Here is a 22,408-nt window from a genome sequence, read left to right as displayed (position 1 = left end):
CATTTTATAAACAAATATGTTGTTTAATTTAACGGACGAATGAAATATGTTTGCAGATGATTTATTTAAAATGCGTTTCACATGGCGCATCATAAAAGATGGGCGACACGAAAGACGGTCCTTGCAAAGACCCTTTCGTGCAATCGGCCCCTGACCACCCGCGTAATTTCTAACTAGGCCTAACACAATTCAGTAATTTAAGGGGAAGCACCGGGGTTGAAGCACGACTTTTCATTTTGTTTGAAACCTTTTCCTTCATATTTTCTACATAATAATAATGGATGAAGATCTAGAAGAAATGCGGGCCCTTAGAGGTAAGCTATTAAGATTGATTCTTAGTTCGCAATAAGTAATATGGAGAAGTATATTCATGCTGCAGTGCTGCAGTGAAAGATGTAGGCCTAGGCCCTAGTCCCAAGCATTCTATTTCATGTGTCCAGACGATTTCCGATCGTTGCCACTTGTTCACTGCAACCATCCTGCCTGAGCTGCGCCTGTGAGGAATCTACAGGTAGGACTATGGTATGCCAATGCTGTATGATGGGGTGTCCAAACTGCGCACACTTTTAGAAAATATTCATCATGCTTAATTTTGTTCACAAAATATTAATAATTTATACAAAACCATTTCAAGAAATATTGACGGTGCGGCAAGATCGTAAACTATAAAATCATGGACGAAAATGTAAAAGTAGGTCAAGGACAAGGGGTTTCGGCTTTCGCCGGTATTGCGATCTCAAAATTCTATTCTGATCGGTGAATGTGGGCTGTGCTGGTAAACCGTTCAGAAAAAGTGTGACCTAATTTCGCCACCAAAGATTTTGTGGAGATTTAAACAAAAACTCAATGCCAATTTTATATCAGATTGATGGCAAAATGCTATGGAATCAGTACAAAATTTAAGTCACATTTTTGATGATTTCTGCTTACAAAATGGTGATATTGTGATGCTTAAAGGACAAGTCCACTGCAACAAAAACTTGATTTGAATGAAAAGAGAAAAATCAACAAGCATAACACTGAAAATTTCATCAAAATTGGATGTAAAATAAGAAAGTTGTGTCATTTTAAAGTTTCGCTTCATTTCACAAAACAGTTAAATGCACATCTCGGTCGGTATGCAAATGAGGGAACTGATGACATCACTCACTATTTCTTTTGTATTTTATTATATGAAATATGAAATATTCTGATTTTCTCATCATTGTCATGTGAAATGAAGTTTCATTCCTCCCTGAACAAGTGGAATTCCATTATGTTTACATTTTGTGCTTCAGGCAAGGAGGTCCTAATCATCAAATTCATAAAAATTGAAATATTGTATAATTCAAACAATAAAAAACAAAAGACAAAGTGAGTGAGTGACATCATCAACTCTCTCATTTGAATGTAACTGGCTCGTTCATATAACTATTTTGTTAAAAATAAGCGAAACTTTGAAATGTCATAACTTTCTTATTTTACATCCGATTTTAATTTTAATTCCTTGCTGTATTATTCTTACATTTTGTCTGATGTGTACTTTATCAAGTATTTACAAAAAATGTCAGCCTTTATTATTGTCTTCTTATTTCTCTTTTATTTGATGAAAATTACAGCTTTTGAATTCCCTGTTTCATTGCAAAGTTATTTTCCCCTCAAACTCTGATACTATATTAAAAAAAAATGATGTATATGTACCTCTCATTTTAGCTGCACGTTGGGATCAGCAGAAAAAGGCATCTGCAGAAAAGAAGTCTGCAGAAAAGCTGTCTTCTTCTCATATGCAAACTTCAAGACAAAATGCCTCTTCAAGCTCAGAAGGATCTCACGCTCAGGAACCAGACATGGCCAAACTAATGGGATTTTCAGGATTTGGTAAGGAAACATCCAAAGTAGAATCATACTGATAGCAGAGTTAGACCTACCTGTATTAGCTTAAACTATTAGTCATGGTACTAGTACATATAATGCCCTTTTTTTCTTTTCTTTTTTACTGGTCTAATAGTCACTATGATATAATACTTTAAATTGATATGGTGAAAGTTGTAATAAAGGAAAATACCTTACTGATAATCGGCCTTTACGTTAGTGCAAGATAAATTTATTGAGGGTGCCCACCTAAAATGCCTCACTGCCCTAAAATTTCTGTATTACTGGCATTACTTCTACTGTTCCAGATATTTGCCCCGCCCTTCTAATGGCTTACTGCGTGGGCTGTCAATAATTCATAATTATTTGTGTTAGTGATATGAATTAATAACTTTACCTAAGGTCAGTTTTAATTCAATTTGTTTACTCTAGGAGCAGGTATATATAAAAATAAATTTCTGAAGATGTGATAGAAATTGTCAACATATGTGTCCAGGCATTGCAAAAACCCACAAAAGTTGTCAACTTTGCTCTCTCTCTCTATTCTCAAAAGTAACATTCTATGAATGTGCACATGTACCACATGTACTTCTCTTTGTCATGAGGGCTATTCAATATTAGCAAGTTATATACTAGTGAGTTTTATAATTAAATTCTAAAGGTAAGAAATCCCCTCTTTCCGGAGGGATATTTAACTGCAAATCAACTTCTGGCAACTTTTTGTGGGTTTTGCTGTGCATGGTCACATATCCTTTCTTTGATGCTTTTGGATTATAAATTCATTCATTAATGCATTCATCCATCCATCCATTCATTCAATCATTCACATATAGCCATGAAAAATTGGTACTGATAAAGATGCTCTCTGATATTTCATTTTCTTGGTAGGTAAGAAAGCAAGAACATTCGATCTTGACAAAATGTTTGAACAAACTCGAAGAACAGCACAAGAAATCTCTAAGAGTAAAAGCAAGGTTGATAGTGGAGACAATGATGATAGTGATGCTGAAGTGGATGACCCCACGAAACGATTTGTCCAGAAAACTGCAAATAAATCGAAGCAAGCTGACAGTGATGGAGATGATGATGATGATGACATGATTGGTAAGATAAATTACTTTATGATCATACCCTTTTTAATTGTATGCTGTGACCAAGGTATTTATTTTTCATAGAAAAAAAATTAAAGCATGTCTTCTCAGTTAATGTGAATCCAACAATGTATGACCTTTTCTCTGATTTCTCTGTTACTCAGATTGACTTTATTAAATCATCTTGTAATTGATAGATAGAAAAAATCGGCAGCATTTAGATATGATCTGTTTTGCTTTCTGTCTCTGATTATCCACCCAATTGAATTTTCACCTAGGTCCACCATTACCTCCAGGGTTTAGCCGACCTTCGACCTCAAACAAAGCCGCCACAGAGAGTGATGATGACGATGATGATGACGACGATGAGGATTACGAAGATGATGATGAAGACAACTTGGTGAGACCAATATCTTTGAAATGATTGTAAAAACAGCTAGATCCTTGATAGTTTTTATTCTTGTACTTGTAGTTGTTGCCATGGTACCTGTCAAGGTAGACGAAGTGGTTTAGCCATGTTGGTTTTAGAAGATCCGAGAATTAGACCATCTGCTAGTTGTAGAATCTTGATATGTAGGTCTCTATGAATTTAGACACAATGAATAATAACCTCAATGACTTTATGATGGGACTATTTCAGAACATAAATATTGTGCAACACAATTTGTATTTTGCCTGTAAATTGTATGTGTGACTGTGTATCTAATTGTGCCATTTTTATTATTGTCAATAATCCAACTGTGATGGTCGCAATGAATGAATAAATCAACAAATTCAGTTTAAGCTTTGAAGTATTTGCATTTTGCATTTTATTTTTATTTCTTGTAATTTTTAAGCCTCCAGAGAAAAAGATTCCTGCAACCCATGAGATAGTGCTGAATCACGGCAATAAATCTGTGAGTATAATTTATCTAGGTTCTAAGTCATCAGGTTGATGATGTTCTACCAAGCAGAGAATATCTTCTTTTTGCGATCAATTTATTGTTACTTAGTTAGCTATCTCCTACTGGTTTCTGCATGCTTCTTCAAGATAATGCTGACTTGCTGTAGGTGAGGTAGATTGAGTATTGGCAGTGCAACAATCGGAGACGATGGGAATGTATTACATTGCCAAGGAAGCAAATGCAGATGAGCCGGGCACATTCTATGAACAGAGATGGTGGGCAATATGAATGATCTCCTACGTACATTCTGATTCTCTCGGACTGTCGCACTGCAGACATGACCATCTACAGTGAGTCAGTGGTAGCCTGAAGAAGCCTGCAGAAACCAGTAGGAGAAAGCTAACAGGGTAACAAATAGATTGTGAAAAGATGCAAATCTTTGCTTGTTCGGAGTCATATTGTTTTAAGATTGGTGCAATGGTGAAACCCCTTGATTGGGAAGAGTTGAAATTTACGTGACATTTGACCATGACCTTTGACTGGATATGTGTTCAGTCAAGGGATACAAATGACTGAACTATGACACATCTGTGTATTGAAGTCTGAAGGTTTTTTTCATGGAAGTGGACACTGGAATAATTTCAGATATCAGTCATCTAATCAGTGTGACCATGTACAAAAAAATTGGAATCAATTAGAATCTTTCAAATCCCACTGTATTACTCGCATCCTTTGGCAAGATGTTTATCCTCATTTGCCTTACTCTCCAGTCTCCACCCAGGTGTAGTAAATGGGTACCTAGTAGAAAGGAATTCCTTGAATGCTCGATCTCCCGATCAGGGTAGCTGTGTTAAAGTCGGGTAATAATGCATAGTAAATACAAAACATTGTATTAAGCATGTTGATTATCATAATTATTATTATCTGCTTGTGTTACGCCTCCTGAACAGGTATCTGCTGTAGCTCTGGATCCATCAGGTTCTAGGCTTGTGACCGGTGGGTATGACTTTGATGTGCGTTTCTGGGACTTTGCTGCTATGGATCCTTCACTTAACTCCTTCAGGTCTTTCCAACCTTTCGAATGGTAAGCCAGCCTATGGAAAAAAATGGAATTCTGATGGTCACTCAGTTATTATTCATCATCTGACATGGGGCCCGCTGCGTAAAGAGTTATAATCAAACGCAGCTCCAAAAATCAATTGCAACTTAATTTTCAACAAATTAAAAGCACTCATTCAGGCCTTGCACTTGATTTTTTTTAATTGCATTTAAACTGAATTCTTTCTACAACAGGCCCAAGATGGCAGATCTGATAGCTATCCATGTTCTTAATTTGCTGAGAATTACAGTTGCCTGACTGTTACTTTGGTAACTGTCAGATGATAACTTTTCAGTGCTGGCAACTTTCATGAAACATTCCCCAGATTTTTTGGTAAAGTGTCAAATTTGAGTTTGTATATGCAGGCTAACTTTGACCATGGTTTTAGGGGGAAGTTCACCCTAACGAAAGTTAAAACGCAAAATATGATACAAAAAAAACATCATGCCAAAAATATTGGTGAAGGTTTGAGGAAAGTCCATCAAAGATTAAAGAAAGTTATCAGAAGTTTATTTTTTTTATATACTTTGTTGCATGTTGCAATGTCTATACAAGCCTTATTTATGTAGCAGTTCATATTCTCACCTTGTAATTAGAGGGTCGTGTTCGAATCCCACCATGGCCTAGCATCCTTTTGCAAGGCAGCAGTTGACACTTTGCCACTCTCCACCAAGATGTTAAATGGGTACCCGGTAGGATGTGAAAGCCTGTTTAGTATGCCTAGCAATTGAGTCTTGTTTGAATGCTCCCCAGGGAGTGGAGAGGTGCATACATTGTGACCCGACATTTGCTCCTGTGACATTTGCTGTGTTTTTAATCTCAGAGGGCAAAGGGTTAAAGTTAGCATTGTAATAGAGTTGTTGACTCAGAATAATGTAAAGGTAAGGATTAGGTTTTATTTGGACTAGGAGGTTAAGTTTTAGGTTTAGCTCAACGTGCAGATTTTCCACTGGAGAAAAGTCATGGAACTGCATACATTGTGTGTGGGCATGTCATCATCTGATGACCAAGGTCATAATAATTGCAATGTAAATGGCTTACAAACAGAATGTAATAAGTGCTATATAACTCTATTTTTTTCTCCATCTTAGCCATCAGATTCGAACTTTACAGTACAGCATCACAGGAGACAGGATACTCATGGTGGCAGCAAAACCTCAGGCAAAGGTCGTTGACCGGGACGGCTTTGAGGTCATGGAGTGTGTCAGAGGTGACCAGTACATCGTTGACATGGCCAAGACAAAGGTGGGGTACTCTTTAATACAATTAATTTCTTGGGCTGACTTTTAAGATGGATTAATGTTATTTGCCCTAGCGACTTTTGCTCCGCTGTAAATTCCACACACTAATGGAATGACCAACTTCAACCCTAGATTTAACACTATGCCCTATCCTAAACCTAACCTCAAACCTAACCTTAAACCTAACCCTAAACTAAACATAAAACCCTATTGCAACCCTAATCCTATATCTTATATGAAATATAGCCAAGAGCAATGCCCCCTAGCAAATGTTATGTCATCTTTATGATAGCTTTAATAGAGTTGCTGTATAATTAAATGTTGCAAATTAAAACAAGTTTCCCATATACTGAATTATCCAAATTATTATTTTTTTCTGTTAAAGGTATAAAAAAGATATGACAGCAAAATTATGAACAATTAATCTTGTGTCAAGCACTTGAAATGTGGTTACTAATGTTGTAATTCATTTTTTTCTTCCCTCTTATTAAGTGATCACCCAATGAGCATCAAAGTTTCACTGGAAACCCATCAAAACCTAATGTCTGTACTATACTATTTTGTGTTATTATTATTTGATGTGAGAGTATTATTTATTTGTTTATCTTTTCAGGGACATACTGCAATGTTAAATGGGGGCTGCTGGAATCCGAAAGTAAAAGAAGAATTCATCACTTGTGCAAATGATGGGTAAGACAAACATGCCTCTGTTTTGTTGATTTTCTAGGGTATCATGTTTTCACAGTGACACGACATATGCTTCTGTCTTAATATCTCAGAGGGCTTAGGATTAGAGTTAAGGTTGTAATAGAGTAAAGAATAAAGGTTCAGAATGAAGTAAAGGTAATGATTAGGTTAATTTATTTTTGGAGGTTAGGTTGTTTACCATCGTAGCAATCGTCACCAGAGCAAATGTCATGGAATCGTTTTCACTCCTGTGAAGGTTGTCGCCTGGGGGAATCGTGCCATAACATTCTGCTTAGACAGAGAGTTGGTTAAGGGACAAAGTATTTTCTGTTTACAAAGCAGAATGTGATGAAAGAAATATCCTGTTTCATATTGTCACTTTCAATCGCCATTGTTTTCACTTGATCAATTTAACCTTCCAGCACAGTGAGGTTATGGGACGTCAACCAGGCGTGGAAGCAGCAGCAGGTCATCAAGTTCAGAGGTCAAGGGGGTCAGAAGACCAATCCGACCTGCTGCGTATACAGCAGAGATGCTAAGCTTATTGGAGCAGGGTGTCAGGATGGCAGTATACAACTCTGGGATATGAAGAGACCTTTGGTAAGATATTTGTTAACTTCAAATTTAAGAGACTAATAATAATGATAATAATAATAATAAAAAATCAATCTTACATGCTTGCCTATATAGCAGAGATGCCGAGCTTATCAGAGCAGGGTGTCAAGATAGTAGTATAAAACTTTGGGATATGAAGAGACCTTTGCTAAGACATTACTTCAAGTTTAAGAGGGTAATAATGAGGCTAATGTATCTTGCTTGTAATTTGTATCGTAGAATTCCAACCAGGGCCCCCTCTTACAAAGAATTATGATTGATCCAATCAATCGTAACCATGGAAATTCATCAGTGTCAATTTTTTCTACAGGAAATTTGCAAAATGTCCTTTGTAAACAAAGGAGAACAGACCAAATTGTTAAGAAATCAATAAAATTATGGATATACATTCATATCTAGATTTTTTTTTAGCAAACATGCATTCTATATGTTGACTTTGCTGGCTTTCCATAGTTGCGATTGATCGGATCATTTGCAACTCTTTTATTTTGTATTTATTTTTTTAATTACTTGAAAAGAATTACCATGTAAAATAAGTCATTCTCCTATATATACTAAAGTGTTCTCTTTGTATGTGCTGTGTTATTTATCTGAGACTGTTTGATGTGTTAATATAACTTTCCTGGAACTCTTTGATGTAAATATATAAACTCTAGACAGTGTAAAACTTTGCTTCATGTATTATCATGTTTGTATGGCAGGTAAGACCGACCTATCAACTAAAGAATGCTCATGGCATGGGTACTGATACATCCTGCATTACATTCTCATATGATAATCAGATCTTCATTACAAGAGGTGGTAAGTAGTATAGACAACCTATTAAAGGGTTGTTATGACTTCATTCAGGATTTGAAAGTATTTTTTTCTGATATTGATGAAATTTTCAGCGTTAAGCTTGTTTGATTTTTCTCTATCAATTCAAATCAATATTTTTCTTGAGTGGACTTGACGTTTAACTTCAATTCTTAATAATTTAAGTAAAAGATGATTTATGAAAATCATATATCTTACCCTGGAAAAGTATATTCTTGTCTAATGATACACCATGTATTCTTTATCGGGTGAAGAGGAACTTGGGCAATTGTTGGTCATGAAAAGGACCACCCGAACTCGCCCCATTCTCCTGAAGACGACAAGAACCCACTTCTTGAAACATCGAGTTTGGCTGGTCCTTTTCACGACCACCAATTGCCCAAGAAAGAATACATGGTGTACCATGAAACCACTGCACTCTTCTTCTTTGCCATGGAAACCTTCAGAAGTTACACATATTTTTCTCTTTTTATCAAATTCTCTACAGGTGATGACACGATGAAATCCTGGGATCTTAGAAACTTCAAGAGACCAGTTAATGTTGTGACTGGTCTTGAAAGCTTTTATCCAGTGTGAGTATTAATTCACATCTTGATATATATTATAATGATTAAATTTTTTTTTTAATTTGTTGTATCCACTCTGCAAATGTACAATCCTAGCAAATATTTTAGAGTGGGATCTAAAAGACCCCTCAACATTTTTTGTGAGAAATCTGTAATGTGAAAAGATCTTACTGCAACGTTAAGTAATGTTATTGCTTTGAGTCACTTTCTCAGACTTGTGATAACCGGGTTTGTGGTTCCATAAGTTAAACATAATTTTACACATGCATGTCAGACCCGTCATTGCTCTGATCTAACACAAGTGTGTTTTGTGATGAAATCTGTAAATATGTGTTTATGTTTTATTTTTGATTGATTGATAATTGATGATCACAGAAAATGAGTATTATATTAAATATATTAAATTCATCTAGAACTGTTTGAATGATACAAATTTCAAAGTGTTGTATTTCAAAATTGTCAATTTCCACATGCTAATTTTTGCCAGCAATGTATTGTTGTATTATTATCCATATGCTTTATTATAAAATGTACTTCTTTTCGTTCACAGAGCGGACTGTTGCTTCAGTCCAGATGATAAGATGATTTTAGCCGGTCAGTCGGTAAGGAGGGAACAAGAAGGAAAATTAATGTTCTATGACAGACACACCTTCAAGAAAATTACAGAATTAGAATGTGGACAAGGGGTAAGAATCACATTAATATCTCACTTCCAATGCCATGTCTCATGAAAACGTTTTTATAAAGTTATTACTTGCTTTTAAAACTTATTTAAATCAGGGCAATGATTTGTTAAGAACATGTTATTGACTTAAGCTGTATGAAATATGGCTGAAGTCTTGTGCAAGGTATTGATCAGTGATGTTGGGGAGAGGTTTGAGGATGTGAAAAAAAAAAGAAAAAAAATGAAATTTTTATTTTGTAGTGATATGCATATTCATGTCGAACTAGCCATCCATCGGGTGCATGTTCAAAGAGAAAATCATGAAAATGTGGTTTCATATTTCTGGTTAAGTGTATTTTTACATTCAACTTTTAATTCATATTAATCCATTCTCCATATTTTTATGAATATTCCTTTCCATTCAGTTTTCTCTCAGAATTGCAAAAATAATCTGAAAGATTCTTCAGAATCTTTACGTGATTGATGATTAGTTATCATATACTGTATGATATTGAATGTTATTCTACTTTACTTAATGACATGAATTATGTACATTGGGACAACATGATTCTGTACATTCAACTATCTTGTAATCACAGCACATGATCGTTGTTAATAAATGAACAAACATTGTCTATGATTACAGAGTGTAGTGCGATGTATGTGGCATCCAAAGTTAAATCAGATCATCATCGGCTCTGGCAGTGGACTCGCAAAGGTCTTCTATGATCCTAACAGAAGTCACAGGTATGTGAATACCTTTACATTATAATTATCTTATAAAGCGTTTTTAAGATCGATTTATTCTGATTATGTTACATGGATGAATGTATTATCCTCAAAACAAGCAGCAATGGCTTTTTTTCCTTTTATGATGATTTTTATTCACAGACATCTTGGAACCAGCACGGGTTTCATTATGTTTTTTTCTTGGGTGTGTTTTCATCCATATGAGCCATATTAAATACAACATGAATCAAAGTTCAGGATTTTTTGAAAAATAAGACCATTGTAATGTAAACCTGTGCCTTAATGTTAGAGGAAGAAAATATATTGTGTTGTATAATATACCACATAGTTTTGGTTTTAGAAGTTTTTTTAAAATTAATGCTTGTGGTAGTTATTTTATATGAAAATAATGTGGTTAAAAAAGGTGTAAATTTATTATTGATACTTGATACTTCAATATCTTACTGTCTTCAATATTAATACTGCTTTTTGCAGAGGAGCCAAGCTATGCATGGTCAAGAAGAGGAGAAAGAGGGTGGAGCCTGACATTGTCAAGAGTGAACACATCATTGCTCGTAAGTTTGATATCAGATTTTACCGGTAGTTTAATACATCAGGGGAGCGTTTCATGAAAGGACTTGTCGGACGTTTTATCCGACAAGTCCTGTTTTATCCGACAGTTACTATAGTAACAGTGCTTCTTAACCAATCAGAATCCAGGAAAGTTGTCAGATCTGACAACTTGTCAGACGAAAATATTGATGAAACGCCCCCCAGGAAACGGGAAAAGGATGGTGTGACACATGCTGATGCTACAATTCAGGTACATGCACACCGAACACAGTCTGGCAAACTATGACCAAAACAGTATCATTCATTCAACGGGTGCTCAATAACTCTTCAGGGTCCCATAACACAAACATTAGCAACTGATCATATGCTTGATATTCATGATTGAATGGACATTGTATTCTATGCAATCAATCATAGAGATACTCTTCTACAATGAATGCGAAGCTTTGTGTTACTGGCTCCAGGCTATTCTTTGCTTCCCTGACAAAATAAATGAGTGGTGTGAACAGTCTTCAAACAGTAGAGACAAATCCTATGAACTGTACTTCTGTGCTGACTGTGTGTAGAAGCCTTTACTTTATGTCACCCTTTGTACTTGAACCAAATTTTAAACTCTGTATCAGTTATGGGTTATAAGCTATATGTACACTGTAATAAAAAAAAACCCTGCTCTTGACATAATGATTTGCTGAGAGTGAGCTCAAGAACTACAGTATTCTGAAACTTTTCTCACCTAAGACTAAACTGTTTATTTGAACTCCATTTTGGTAATTCTGTAAAAAAAAATCAGCCTTTCTGTATGTCTGATCCCCATTTTTTATTATTATTATTATTATTATTTGAAAGCATTTCACATTGACATATGAAGCACAAATAGGAGATGATCATTTGAGGAAAGTCCTGCATATGGACATCTTAATCGACAATCGTATCACAGGTCTCTAAGCACTCTTTGTTGTGAAAGGATCATACATGTATCTTGTTGATCATTATTATTTAATTCATTGAAGGTGGTTTTGCATCACTTTTTGTTTTGACTTTGATACCAATAGGCAATAGCTCATTTAGATTGGAATCAAGCTTTACGATTCATAATAATTGCTCTACAGGTTTCTAATTGTCTTCATTGAGTATCACTAGAAAAAATGATTATACCACAATCTACGATGGTGTTCCACTGTTTGAGTCCAATTGACATAAGAAATATGTTTGTTAGATCCCAGCCTGTTCAATTCATTGATATCAGTTGGTGGATAGAGCTACAACGTGCTCGTTTTGGTTAAAAAAAGTAATGAAAAAAGTCAAAAGGCACACAGAGTTCCACAATTTGTTATTACGTGTGCGTGTCCATACATTACATGTGGAGTACCTTATGCAATGGTATGGCCCTACATATACTGTTATTTGTGTACTTCCAGTACTTTTCCTTTGCTCCAAGGTCAGGCATGCAGCAGCTTAAACTGCTCCAATCCAGCGTATGGATATCGACGATTCAGTCGCACAGAATTCAAGACGGTACAAGCTTTGATCTTACCGTACCACAAGTACAAACCCAATGGGAAAACTTTTTTTTACAACAGGGTTCTGTTCTGATTTAAACAGTTATTCTCCCTGTAGCTGTCATGTCGAGGAGAGGGAGACGTAACAGGGAAAAGCCTCAGGAAATCATGGCTTATAAGAAACAGATGTTCTAATTGATATTATCATTCTTATATCTCTCTTCAGCTGTCATGTCAAGGAGAGGGAGACATCGTAACAGGGAGGAGCCTCAGGAGATTATGGCTTACAAGAAACAGATGAAAGACAGGCAAGATCCTGTGAAATCAAGGAAACCTGATCTACCCATCAAACAAGGTATGTCCTGGAAAGTCATAAAGTCATAGGGGATGTCTCTGCCTGGTGGCAGAAGGGCTGTAGTATTTATGCCTACATAAATTTCCATTCCTGTAGGTCAGGGAAAATGTCATTAAAGGATAAGTCCACCGAATAAAAAAATATGATTTTAATTAAATGAGAAAAAAAAATCCAACAAGCATAACTCTTATAGTAATTGGATTTAAAATGAGAAAATTATGACATTTAAGTTTAATTTCACAAAACAGTTATATGCACATCCTGGTCAGTATGCAAATGAGGGGGCTGATGACATCACCCACTTACTATTCCTTTTGTATTTTATTATATGAAATAAAAAAAAAATCTTCTCCACGTCTTCTGAAGAACAGTTTAATTCATCCCTAAATGTGCAATTTACCATAATTTGTTTCAACATTTTATGGTTCAGTCAGTTTGGCATTATTGTAAAATCTGTAAAAACTGAAATATTGTATAATATGAACAATGAAAAAGAAAGGAAAGGTGAGAGAGGGATACTATTGACTCTCATTTGCATATTTCTGAGTGTTGCATATAACTATTTTGTGAAAAATATGCAAAATTGTAAAATGTCACCAGCGTCTTGATTAGATTTTCACCACTTTGCTTGTTTGATTTTCTTCTATTGATTCAAATAAGAATATTTGTAGGATGGACTTTTCCTTGCTGGCACTGTACATGTACATATGACCTAGCACATGCTTGAGCCAGTACCCTTATACCAGCTACACATGTATTGAATATTAGAGCATATGTACATCTACCACCTTTCTGCCAGCTATTCGATGAAGCTGTTGTTTAAATTATCATGATCAATCTAGTTGGCGGTTTGTTGGTAGGGAGCTTGCACCATGAAAATGAAATACCTTTTGCAGTTAATTATAAATCACATTGTGCGTTATTGTGTATGTAAACACATATTACATTTTGAAATGAATTATTTTGAATGCAGAAATAAAAGCAAACAAACAAATATAACTCAGTTTAGTCCGGCAGCCCAGGAGGTTTATTCAACCGAAAGCCGGACAAGCAAATGACCCCATAGCTGGATGGCATGGACCTTGAAGTTTACAAAAATGCATTGCTGCCGGGTTCTATGCGTGGTCTTCCCTCCGAAATGACGTAATATATGACGTCACTACAAAATGGCCCTATTTCACCATTTTTCAGACATTGTACACATAGCATGAAGTCAAGGGAGAATATCTCAGTCAAATCATGCTTGTTTTGTATGAAACTTTTACAATGTATTGTTCGAGTAGTGCACAAGAGATATGCAAAATTTCACGAACAGAAATTATTGTTTACATATGCAAATTACGTAATGAAATTTGCATATCATTAGTTTTGGAGATTTCTCGCATAAAAAATTGTCAAAAATCAATTTAGAAATTTATTTTCTTTTGTAGTGTACTTTATTTGATATTTTGTCTCTCAAGCATAATATCATTGTCTTTATCTATATCTCTACTTTAAGAAAATATATAACAGTAATTGAAAAAGGCATTATATACTGTGATTTCAGCCCCTTTTCCAATATGGTCCGCACGTAGAAATCATGCGTTTTTGGCCTATTTTCACCATAATATGGCTGAGGTGTGCGAACGATATGCCTACTTTATTGATGTTTCCTGCATTTTGCATGATATTAAATCTTCCAAACAACATATTTTCTTCTTCATTATGTCTCTGGTGATCAATCAATGATTTCAGCAAAAATTGATTGCCCACTGGGTAGTCTATAGGCTACGTTTTCAGCCTAATTTTCAACAACGAATCTATACCATGTATGACTGCATCGTTCTAGTCAGTCGGATAAGGGGGTTTCTATGTACCATCAAAACATTTTTCACTCAATGTTTTGGTATTTGCCTAAAGTGTCTAGTTAATGAATCTTGATGTTCCCTTCCCAAAATCGTGTCCAACGGAGTTCAAAATTGATATCTTTGGCGGCCCTCTTGGACATTTTTAATAAAAATCAATTATTTTCATATTTTATTGCACAAAGTCTGACAATGGGAAATTTTAAATCAATACGCATTTCACTAGGATTTGGATAGTAGAAATCGGTTGAAATTGTTTTCTGAATAGTCCGGTTAATATATTAAAAAAAGAATTCATCAAAAATTTTGAACCAAAATGTTCAAGTGCATTGACATCTATCTGTTTCATCTTGCATCCGATCGCCTTTGTTGATGTGCCTAACATGCAGAAAATAACGTACTTAGCGATCGATAGAAAGGTATGTATTACTTGTATCATGTGTATGAGGGTAAAAGGCATTTTCTACACAAAGCAATTTTTATGATAATTAAATCTCTTGAAAAAGATAGAAGTTCGAGGCATTGCTCTGCATTTTCATTTTGCATGCAATTACTCTCGGGCACCTTAAAGCATAGTCCCACAAGAACCAGTAAAATGTTACATACAGTACCATACCATTATCCATACCTTGACTATTATGATATCGTGCTTTTCGGAGCCCCTATTGTGGTAACATTTTGTTTTGAGTATGTAATTTTTTCCTTTAAATCACTTTTCTCTATCAGCTACATATAAAGAAATTGGGGCATAGCAAAGCCTAACCCTCAGGGGGCTGCCAAAGTCACCCAATCTTTTTTCGTATCTTGCCAGTTTCTCGGAAAATTAGTCATTTTGAGGCAAACAGTGTTTCTGCCTTGCGGTAAAGCCCTTGTTTTTGTTTTGTAACCACATAAAGATGACAAAGTAGGATCTTCTTTATCAGTTACATATGTCTATTTTCATTCTTTATTGTAAAAAAATGCAATGTTTGAGCCCCCATTCAGACAAAAGGGCATTTCTGCTATATAGTAAAGCTAGCTTTGATTTTGGAAACCACTTTGAAATAAAAGAAGAGGCATTTTTATCTATCAGCTACATGTAAAAAAAAAAGTGCGGTACATCGACTGCTACCTTCTTCAGAGGCTCCAAGATTGGCAGATTTTCCCCATATTGGAAAAAATATGGAAAAGGGGTGGGTGACTTTCGGAACCCCCGGAGGGGATAGACTTTGCTGTGCAACCACTTATTAGCAGCAGATTGAAGAAAGTCTACTCCTTTAATTCCATGTAGTTTCAAAAGAATGAAACTGGCTTCACCATATAGCAGAAACGCTTTTTGCCTGAATGGGGGCTCGAAAATAGCACATTTTCCCATAAACAGGTAAAGTATGGAAAAAGGGTAGGTGATTTCGGCGACCCCATAAGGGGGGTATGTTCCAATATGCCAACACCTCTTTATATGCAGCAGATAGAGGAAACTCTACTCTTTCGTCTCCATATAGTTTAAAAGCAATAAGAGTAGTTTTACTATATAGCAGAAACACCTTTTGCCTCAATGGGGGCTCGAAAATAGCACATTTTCCCATGATTTTGCAAATTACGTAAAAGGGGCGGGTAACTTTAGCAGTTCCAAAAGGGAGTAGGCTTTATGGTACCAGCACCTCTTTATATGTAGCAGATAGAGGAAACTCTACTCTTTCGTCTCCATATAGTTTAAAAGCAATAAGAGTAGTTTTACTACATAGCAGAAACACCTTTTGCCTCAATGGGGGCTCGAAAATAGCATATTTTCCCATAAATAGGTAAATATGGAAAAAGGTTAGGTGAATTTGGCGACCCCCCAAGGGGAGTATGTTCCAATATGCCAACACCTCTTTATATGTAGCAGATAGAGGAAACTCTACTCTTTTGTCTCCATATAGTTTAAAAGCAATAAGAGTAGTTTTACTACATAGCAGAAACACCTTTTGCCTCAATGGGGGCTCGAAAATAGCATATTTTTCCATAAATAATTAAAATATGAAAAAGGGTAGGTGATTTTGGCGACCCCATAAGGGGGGTATGTTCCAATATGCCAACACCTCTTTATATGCAGCAGATAGAGGAAACTCTACTCTTTCGTCTCCATATAGTTTAAAAGCAATAAGAGTAGTTTTACTACATAGCAGAAACACCTTTTGCCTCAATGGGGGCTCGAAAATAGCACATTTTCCCATGATTTTGCAAATTACGTAAAAGGGGCGGGTAACTTTGGCAGTTCCTAAAGGGGGTAGGCTTTATGGTACCAGCACTTCTTTATATGTAGCAGATAGAAGAAACTCTACTCTTTTGTCTCCATATAGTTTAAAAGCAATAAGAGTAGTTTTACTACATAGCAGAAACACCTTTTGCCTCAATGGGGGCTCGAAAATAGCATATTTTCCCATAAATAGTTAAAATATGAAATAGGGTAGTTGAATTTGGCGACCACCCAAGGGGGGTATGTTCCAATATGCCAACACCTCTTTATATGTAGCAGATAGAGGAAACTCTACTCTTTCGTCTCCATATAGTTTAAAAGCAATAAGAGTAGTTTTACCACATAGCAGAAACACCTTTTGCCTCAATGGGGGCTCGAAAATAGCATATTTTCCCATGATTTTGCAAATTACGTAAAAGGGGCGGGTAACTTTGGCAGTTCCCAAAGGGGGTAGGCTTTATGGTACCAGCACTTCTTTATATGTAGCAGATAGAAGAAACTCTACTCTTTCGTCTCCATATAGTTTAAAAGCAATAAGAGTAGTTTTACTACATAGCAGAAACACCTTTGCCTCAATGGGGGCTCGAAAATAGCACATTTTCCCATGAATTTGCAAATTACGTAAAAGGGGCGGGTAACTTTGGCAGTTCCCAAAGGTGGTAGGCTTTACTGTACCAGCACTTCTTTATATGTAGCAGATAGAAGAAAGTCTACTCTTTCGTCTCCATATAGTTTGAAAAAAATAAAGGTGGCCTTACTACATAGCAGAAACACTTTTGCCTCAATGGGGGCTCGAAAATTGCATATTTTCCCATAAATAGGTAAAATATGGAAAAAGGGTAAGTGATTTCGGAGACCCCCTAAGGGGGTATGTTCCAATATGCCAACACCTCTTTATATGTAGCAGATAGAAGAAACTCTACTCTTTCGTCTCCATATAGTTTGAAAATAATAAACGTGGTTTTACTAAATAGCAGAAGCACTTTTTGCCCAAATGGGGGCTCGAAAATAGCATATTTTCCCATTAATGGGCAAAATACGTATAATTATCGGGTAACTTTAGCAGTCCTCAGAGGGGGTAGGCTTTGCTGTAACAGCACACCTTTTTTTGTAGCAGATAGAAAAAACTCTACTCTTGTCTCCACATAGTTTAAAACAATGAAAGTGGCCGTACTACATAGCAGCAACACTTTTTGCCTCAATGGGGCTTGAAAAAGCATATTTTCCCACAAATAGGTAAAATATGAAAAAGGGTGGGTGATTTCGACGCTCCCTGAAGGGGTATGCTTCAGTATGCTAGTAGCAGATAGAGGAAACTCTACCCTTCTTATCTCCATGTAGTTTAAAAAGAATGAAAGTGGCTTTATTCCATATCAGAAACGTTTTTTGCCTTAATATGGGCTCCAAAGTGGCATATTTTCCAATAAATGGGTAATAATGGTATTTGCCCTTTAACTAAGCAAATAAAGACATACATATTGTCATGAAGCGTTACAGTATTATCGGTATATTATATCCTCTTTCGTGTCGAATGCTGATATTTTGAAATAGTTGTTGATGTTAAGGATTGAACAGATAGATATCAATGCACATGCAAATTTTTGACCAAAATCATGCCCATTTCGGGATAAATTTTATTTCAAAATATATCATCAGAAACGAATTAAATCGATTTCTACTATCCCAATCATAGAGAAATGCGTATTGATTAAAAGATTGTCCCATTGTCTGACTCTGTGCAATAAAATATTAAAATAATATATTTTCATTTTTAAAAAGTCCAAGAGGGCCGCCAAAGATATCAATTTTGAACCCCGTTGGACACGATTTTGGGAAGGGAACATCAAGATTCATTAACGAGACAGTTTAGACAAATACCAAAACGTTGATTGAAAAATTGAGTGAAAAATATTTTGATGGTACACATGTACAGGAACCTCTTATCCGACTCGACTACAACGATGCAGTCTTACATTGTATAGGTTCGTTGTTGAAAACTAGGCTGAAAACGTAGCCTATAGAGTGCCCAGTGGGCAATCAATTTTTGCTGAAATCATTGATTGATCACCAGAGACATAATGAATAAGAAAATATGTTGTTTGGAAGATTTAATATCATGCAAAATGCAGGAAACATCAATAAAGTAGGCATATCGTTCGCACACCTCAGCCATATGGTGAAAATAGGCCAAAAACGCACAATTTCTACGTGCGCACCATATTGGAAAGGGGGCTGAAATCACAGTCTATAATGTCTTTTTCAATTACTGTTATATATTTTCTTAAAGTAGAGATATAGATAAAGACAATGATATTATGCTTGAGAGAAAAAATATCAAATAAAGTACACTACAAAAGAAAATAAATTTCTAAATCGATTTTTGACAATTTTTTATGCGAGAAATCTCCAAAACTAATGATATGCAAATTTCATTACGTAATTTGCATATGTAAACAATAATTTCTGTTCGTGAAATTTTGCATATCTCTTGTGCACTACTCGAACAATACATTGTGCAAGTTTCATACAAAACAAGCATGATTTGGCTGAGATATTCTCCCTTGACTTCTTGATATGTGTACAATGTCTGAAAAATGGTGAAATAGGGCCATTTTGTAGTGACGTCATATATTACGTCATTTCGGAGGGAAGACCACGCATAGAACCCGGCAGCAATGCATTTTTGTAAACTTCAAGGTCCATGCCATCCAGCTATGGGGTCATTTGCTTGTCCGGCTTTCGGTTGAATAAACCTCCTGGGCTGTCGGACTCAGTTTTCTGTGTACACTGTAGCATATTAGCATGTGAATAGGAAAGTGATGATTAAGACATTTTAGGTGCTGTCTACACGAATCTGTAATTGACATGTATCACACTTATGTTAGGATTTAAAACTTATTGAACTTCAGGGCCCTGTCTTACAAAGAGTTATGATTGATCCAATCAATCGTAACTCTATGGAAATCCATCAGTGTCAATTTTTTCTACAGGAAATTTGCAAAATGTCCTTTGTAAACAAAGGAGAACACACCAATTTGTCAAGAAATCAAAGATTTTATGAATATGCATTCATATCTAGAAAATATTTTGAACAAACATGCATTTTATAACCCTATGGTTTGTAAGATTGGCCCTAGGAATTGTAGTCAAACGAAATGCCACAGATAATGGGTGGTATTTCATGAAGGTGTTTATAAGTTACAAATACTACACACAACCGGTGATCTGTTCTTGCCTAAATTATATATCCATTTCTAGCCGAATTATAAATAAGAACATGTTCCAGTTGTAAAGTTGTGGGTAAGTTTTGGGACAGCTTTATAGATTGATTCAGGTTTGTTGAACGGTCTACAATATTTCTCTTATTTTTAACCCTCGTCAGGTCAAGGAGGTCGAATCGCGGCTGGAGGTAGCACCCTGTCACGCTACGTTGCCATCAATATCGCCCTCACGAAGAAGGTCGATCCTAACATCAGTGCTCGGGACGCCATCTTGAGACATGCCAAGGATGCGGAGGAGAATCCTTTGTGGATTGCGCCAGCCTACAAACAGTGAGTGATATTCAATATGGGTTTCTAATGGTTCGTAGATGTCATGTGATGGCATGAGTACGTGAAGGAGATGGGAGTCCGTTCAGTAAGAGTTGGGCTTGAGTCTGGGCTCGGTCATGCAATCAGACCCATAAATGCAAGTCCAGGTGGATGTTTCATGAAAGTTGTCAGCACTGACTAAATTGTCAGTGCTGACTATTTTAGTGAAATCCTTGGTTTTGATCGGCTGAGAGACAATGGTCTCTTACTGTTACTATGGTTACTGTCGGAGAAAGACAACTTTCATAGAACGGTCCCCTGGACTTGGGACTTGGATGCAGGACTTGTATACACACTCAGTAGTCTAGGACTTGAGTCTATTCCAGGATTCAAGTTACATGTGTAATCTATAGTCTGGGTCTCTAGGAGATGAAAATGGAGAACTCCATCTTAGTTTAAAATTTCACATAAATACACAAATGCACTGTACTGCTTTATCAAACTTCGAATTTTTTTTTTTATTTTTTTTTACAGTACTCAGCCCAACCCCATATTCCATGAATCAGATGAAGAAGAAGAGGAGGAGGAGGGGGGACCCAGCTGGGCCAAGAAAGCAAAACTGGACTCCGCCTCCAAGAAATGACAACTGATTTCTAGCTAGGACTAGGACGGAGGACAAAAACGACAGATACATGTTAACCCTAAGAGATAGCAGATTAGCTCAGTCAGCTCATTCTATAAAATGTCTGCCTTAAGATGTGAAGAATAAGCTCAGGATAAGCTTGGTTAGCTCATTCTATAAAATGTCTGCCTTAAGATGTGAAGAAGAACTAAAAGATAAGTGGTTCGTATCCGATCCAGGTGGATGACTTAGGCGAACATTTGTTAACATGTCTGCATTTTTTCAGGTTAGGTGACAATGGACAGTACTCTGTCCCATGGATAGGATGTTAACAGAAACTCCTTTGAAGTAGAAAGTAACTTCTTTTACACCATAAGAGTCCTCTTTGATATTCATTTTAATTTAAGGGGTTACCCAATGACTTTGTGTCCCTATGTTGTTTTGTAGACACATGTTATGTTGAAAAATCCCATGGATAGGATGTCAAATTCTATTTACTCCCCTTTTCTTACACACAACCCTCTGAAGCATTCCTTTAAATATAGGGGGAAACCCACTGACTTCTCCCACTTGGACAGAGTTTGTGCATGCATCAGGAACTCCTCATATATACACACCCACATAAACGTGCTCACTCGAACAATATAGTGTAGTCAAATGGCGAGTGAGGTTTCTTTCCAGAAAATTGAGTCCTCTGCTCACGCTATGTTCAATAATATTATATGGACGGTGTTCTATTGCATTATGCGCCAGTAAAAAAATAAAAGAAGAAAGATGTAGGGAAAACAATGAAATTAGAGTTGGTCTTCACATTTTTTTCCAAATCAAATTTAAATAAAAAAACAAACTTTTTTAGCCTAATGCTTGAAGTGGGGTTGTTGCCAAAAAAAAAAAATCAGGGGAGGTACTGTACTTAAAGGGGAAGTTCATCCTGACAAAAAGTTTATTGTAAAAATAGCAGAAAAAATAATAAAAAATATTGCCAAAGGTTTGAGAAAAATTCATCAAATAATTCAGAAGTTATTAAAATTTCAATTATTTGATTTGTGACGTCATATGCGAGCAACATTCCTACATAGCGAATGGTAAAAAATCAATGAAATGTCATTTTCTCAAAAAATTGAAAACGGTTTTCACTGTACCTTTTGTATATCAATAGACAAATCATTTCGCACCCGATCATGAATAGAAAACAAAATTAAGTCATCAGGAACCATACAAAATTTGAAATTCATGCATTTTATATTGCATAACACATGGGGCAGCTGCTCGTTTATGACGTCACAAATCCAAAACTTAAAACACTAATAACTTTCATACTCTTGAACGGATTTTCCTCAAACCTTCACCAATATTTTTTATATTTTTTTTTGCTATTTTTACAACAAAGTTTTCTTCAGGGTGAACTTCCCCTTTAATCAGTCTTCTGTGTTTAATCGCCTTCCACAAGATGATTTTTAATTATATAGGCCTATGCCTTAGTTGCCATCTTGTGTAAGCTTAGGAAGTAATGTGATGCACAGG

The 22,408-nt window shown here is 35.9% G+C and overlaps 1 protein-coding gene across 1 annotated transcript; it reads left to right on the top strand.

The window, feature by feature from the left end:
- Nucleotides 1-182: 182 nt before the first annotated feature.
- Nucleotides 183-21,803, top strand: LOC121424022 (WD repeat-containing protein 70-like). Its single transcript, XM_041619595.1, has 17 exons — nucleotides 183-314; nucleotides 1,693-1,857; nucleotides 2,740-2,955; nucleotides 3,221-3,342; nucleotides 3,779-3,838; nucleotides 4,777-4,910; nucleotides 6,017-6,170; nucleotides 6,780-6,856; nucleotides 7,276-7,453; nucleotides 8,170-8,269; nucleotides 8,772-8,856; nucleotides 9,401-9,536; nucleotides 10,161-10,261; nucleotides 10,739-10,818; nucleotides 12,542-12,670; nucleotides 20,115-20,283; nucleotides 20,797-21,803. The coding sequence occupies exons 1-17, from the start codon at nucleotides 278-280 to the stop codon at nucleotides 20,903-20,905; spliced, it is 2,052 nt and encodes a 683-aa protein (XP_041475529.1). The 5' UTR covers nucleotides 183-277; the 3' UTR covers nucleotides 20,906-21,803.
- Nucleotides 21,804-22,408: the final 605 nt, after the last annotated feature.

This window comes from Lytechinus variegatus, chromosome 11 (assembly GCF_018143015.1).
Source record: "Lytechinus variegatus isolate NC3 chromosome 11, Lvar_3.0, whole genome shotgun sequence".
Lineage (NCBI taxonomy): Eukaryota > Metazoa > Echinodermata > Echinoidea > Temnopleuroida > Toxopneustidae > Lytechinus > Lytechinus variegatus.
Note: the sequence above shows the minus strand (reverse complement) of the source record. Positions and strands in the feature narration are given on the sequence as shown.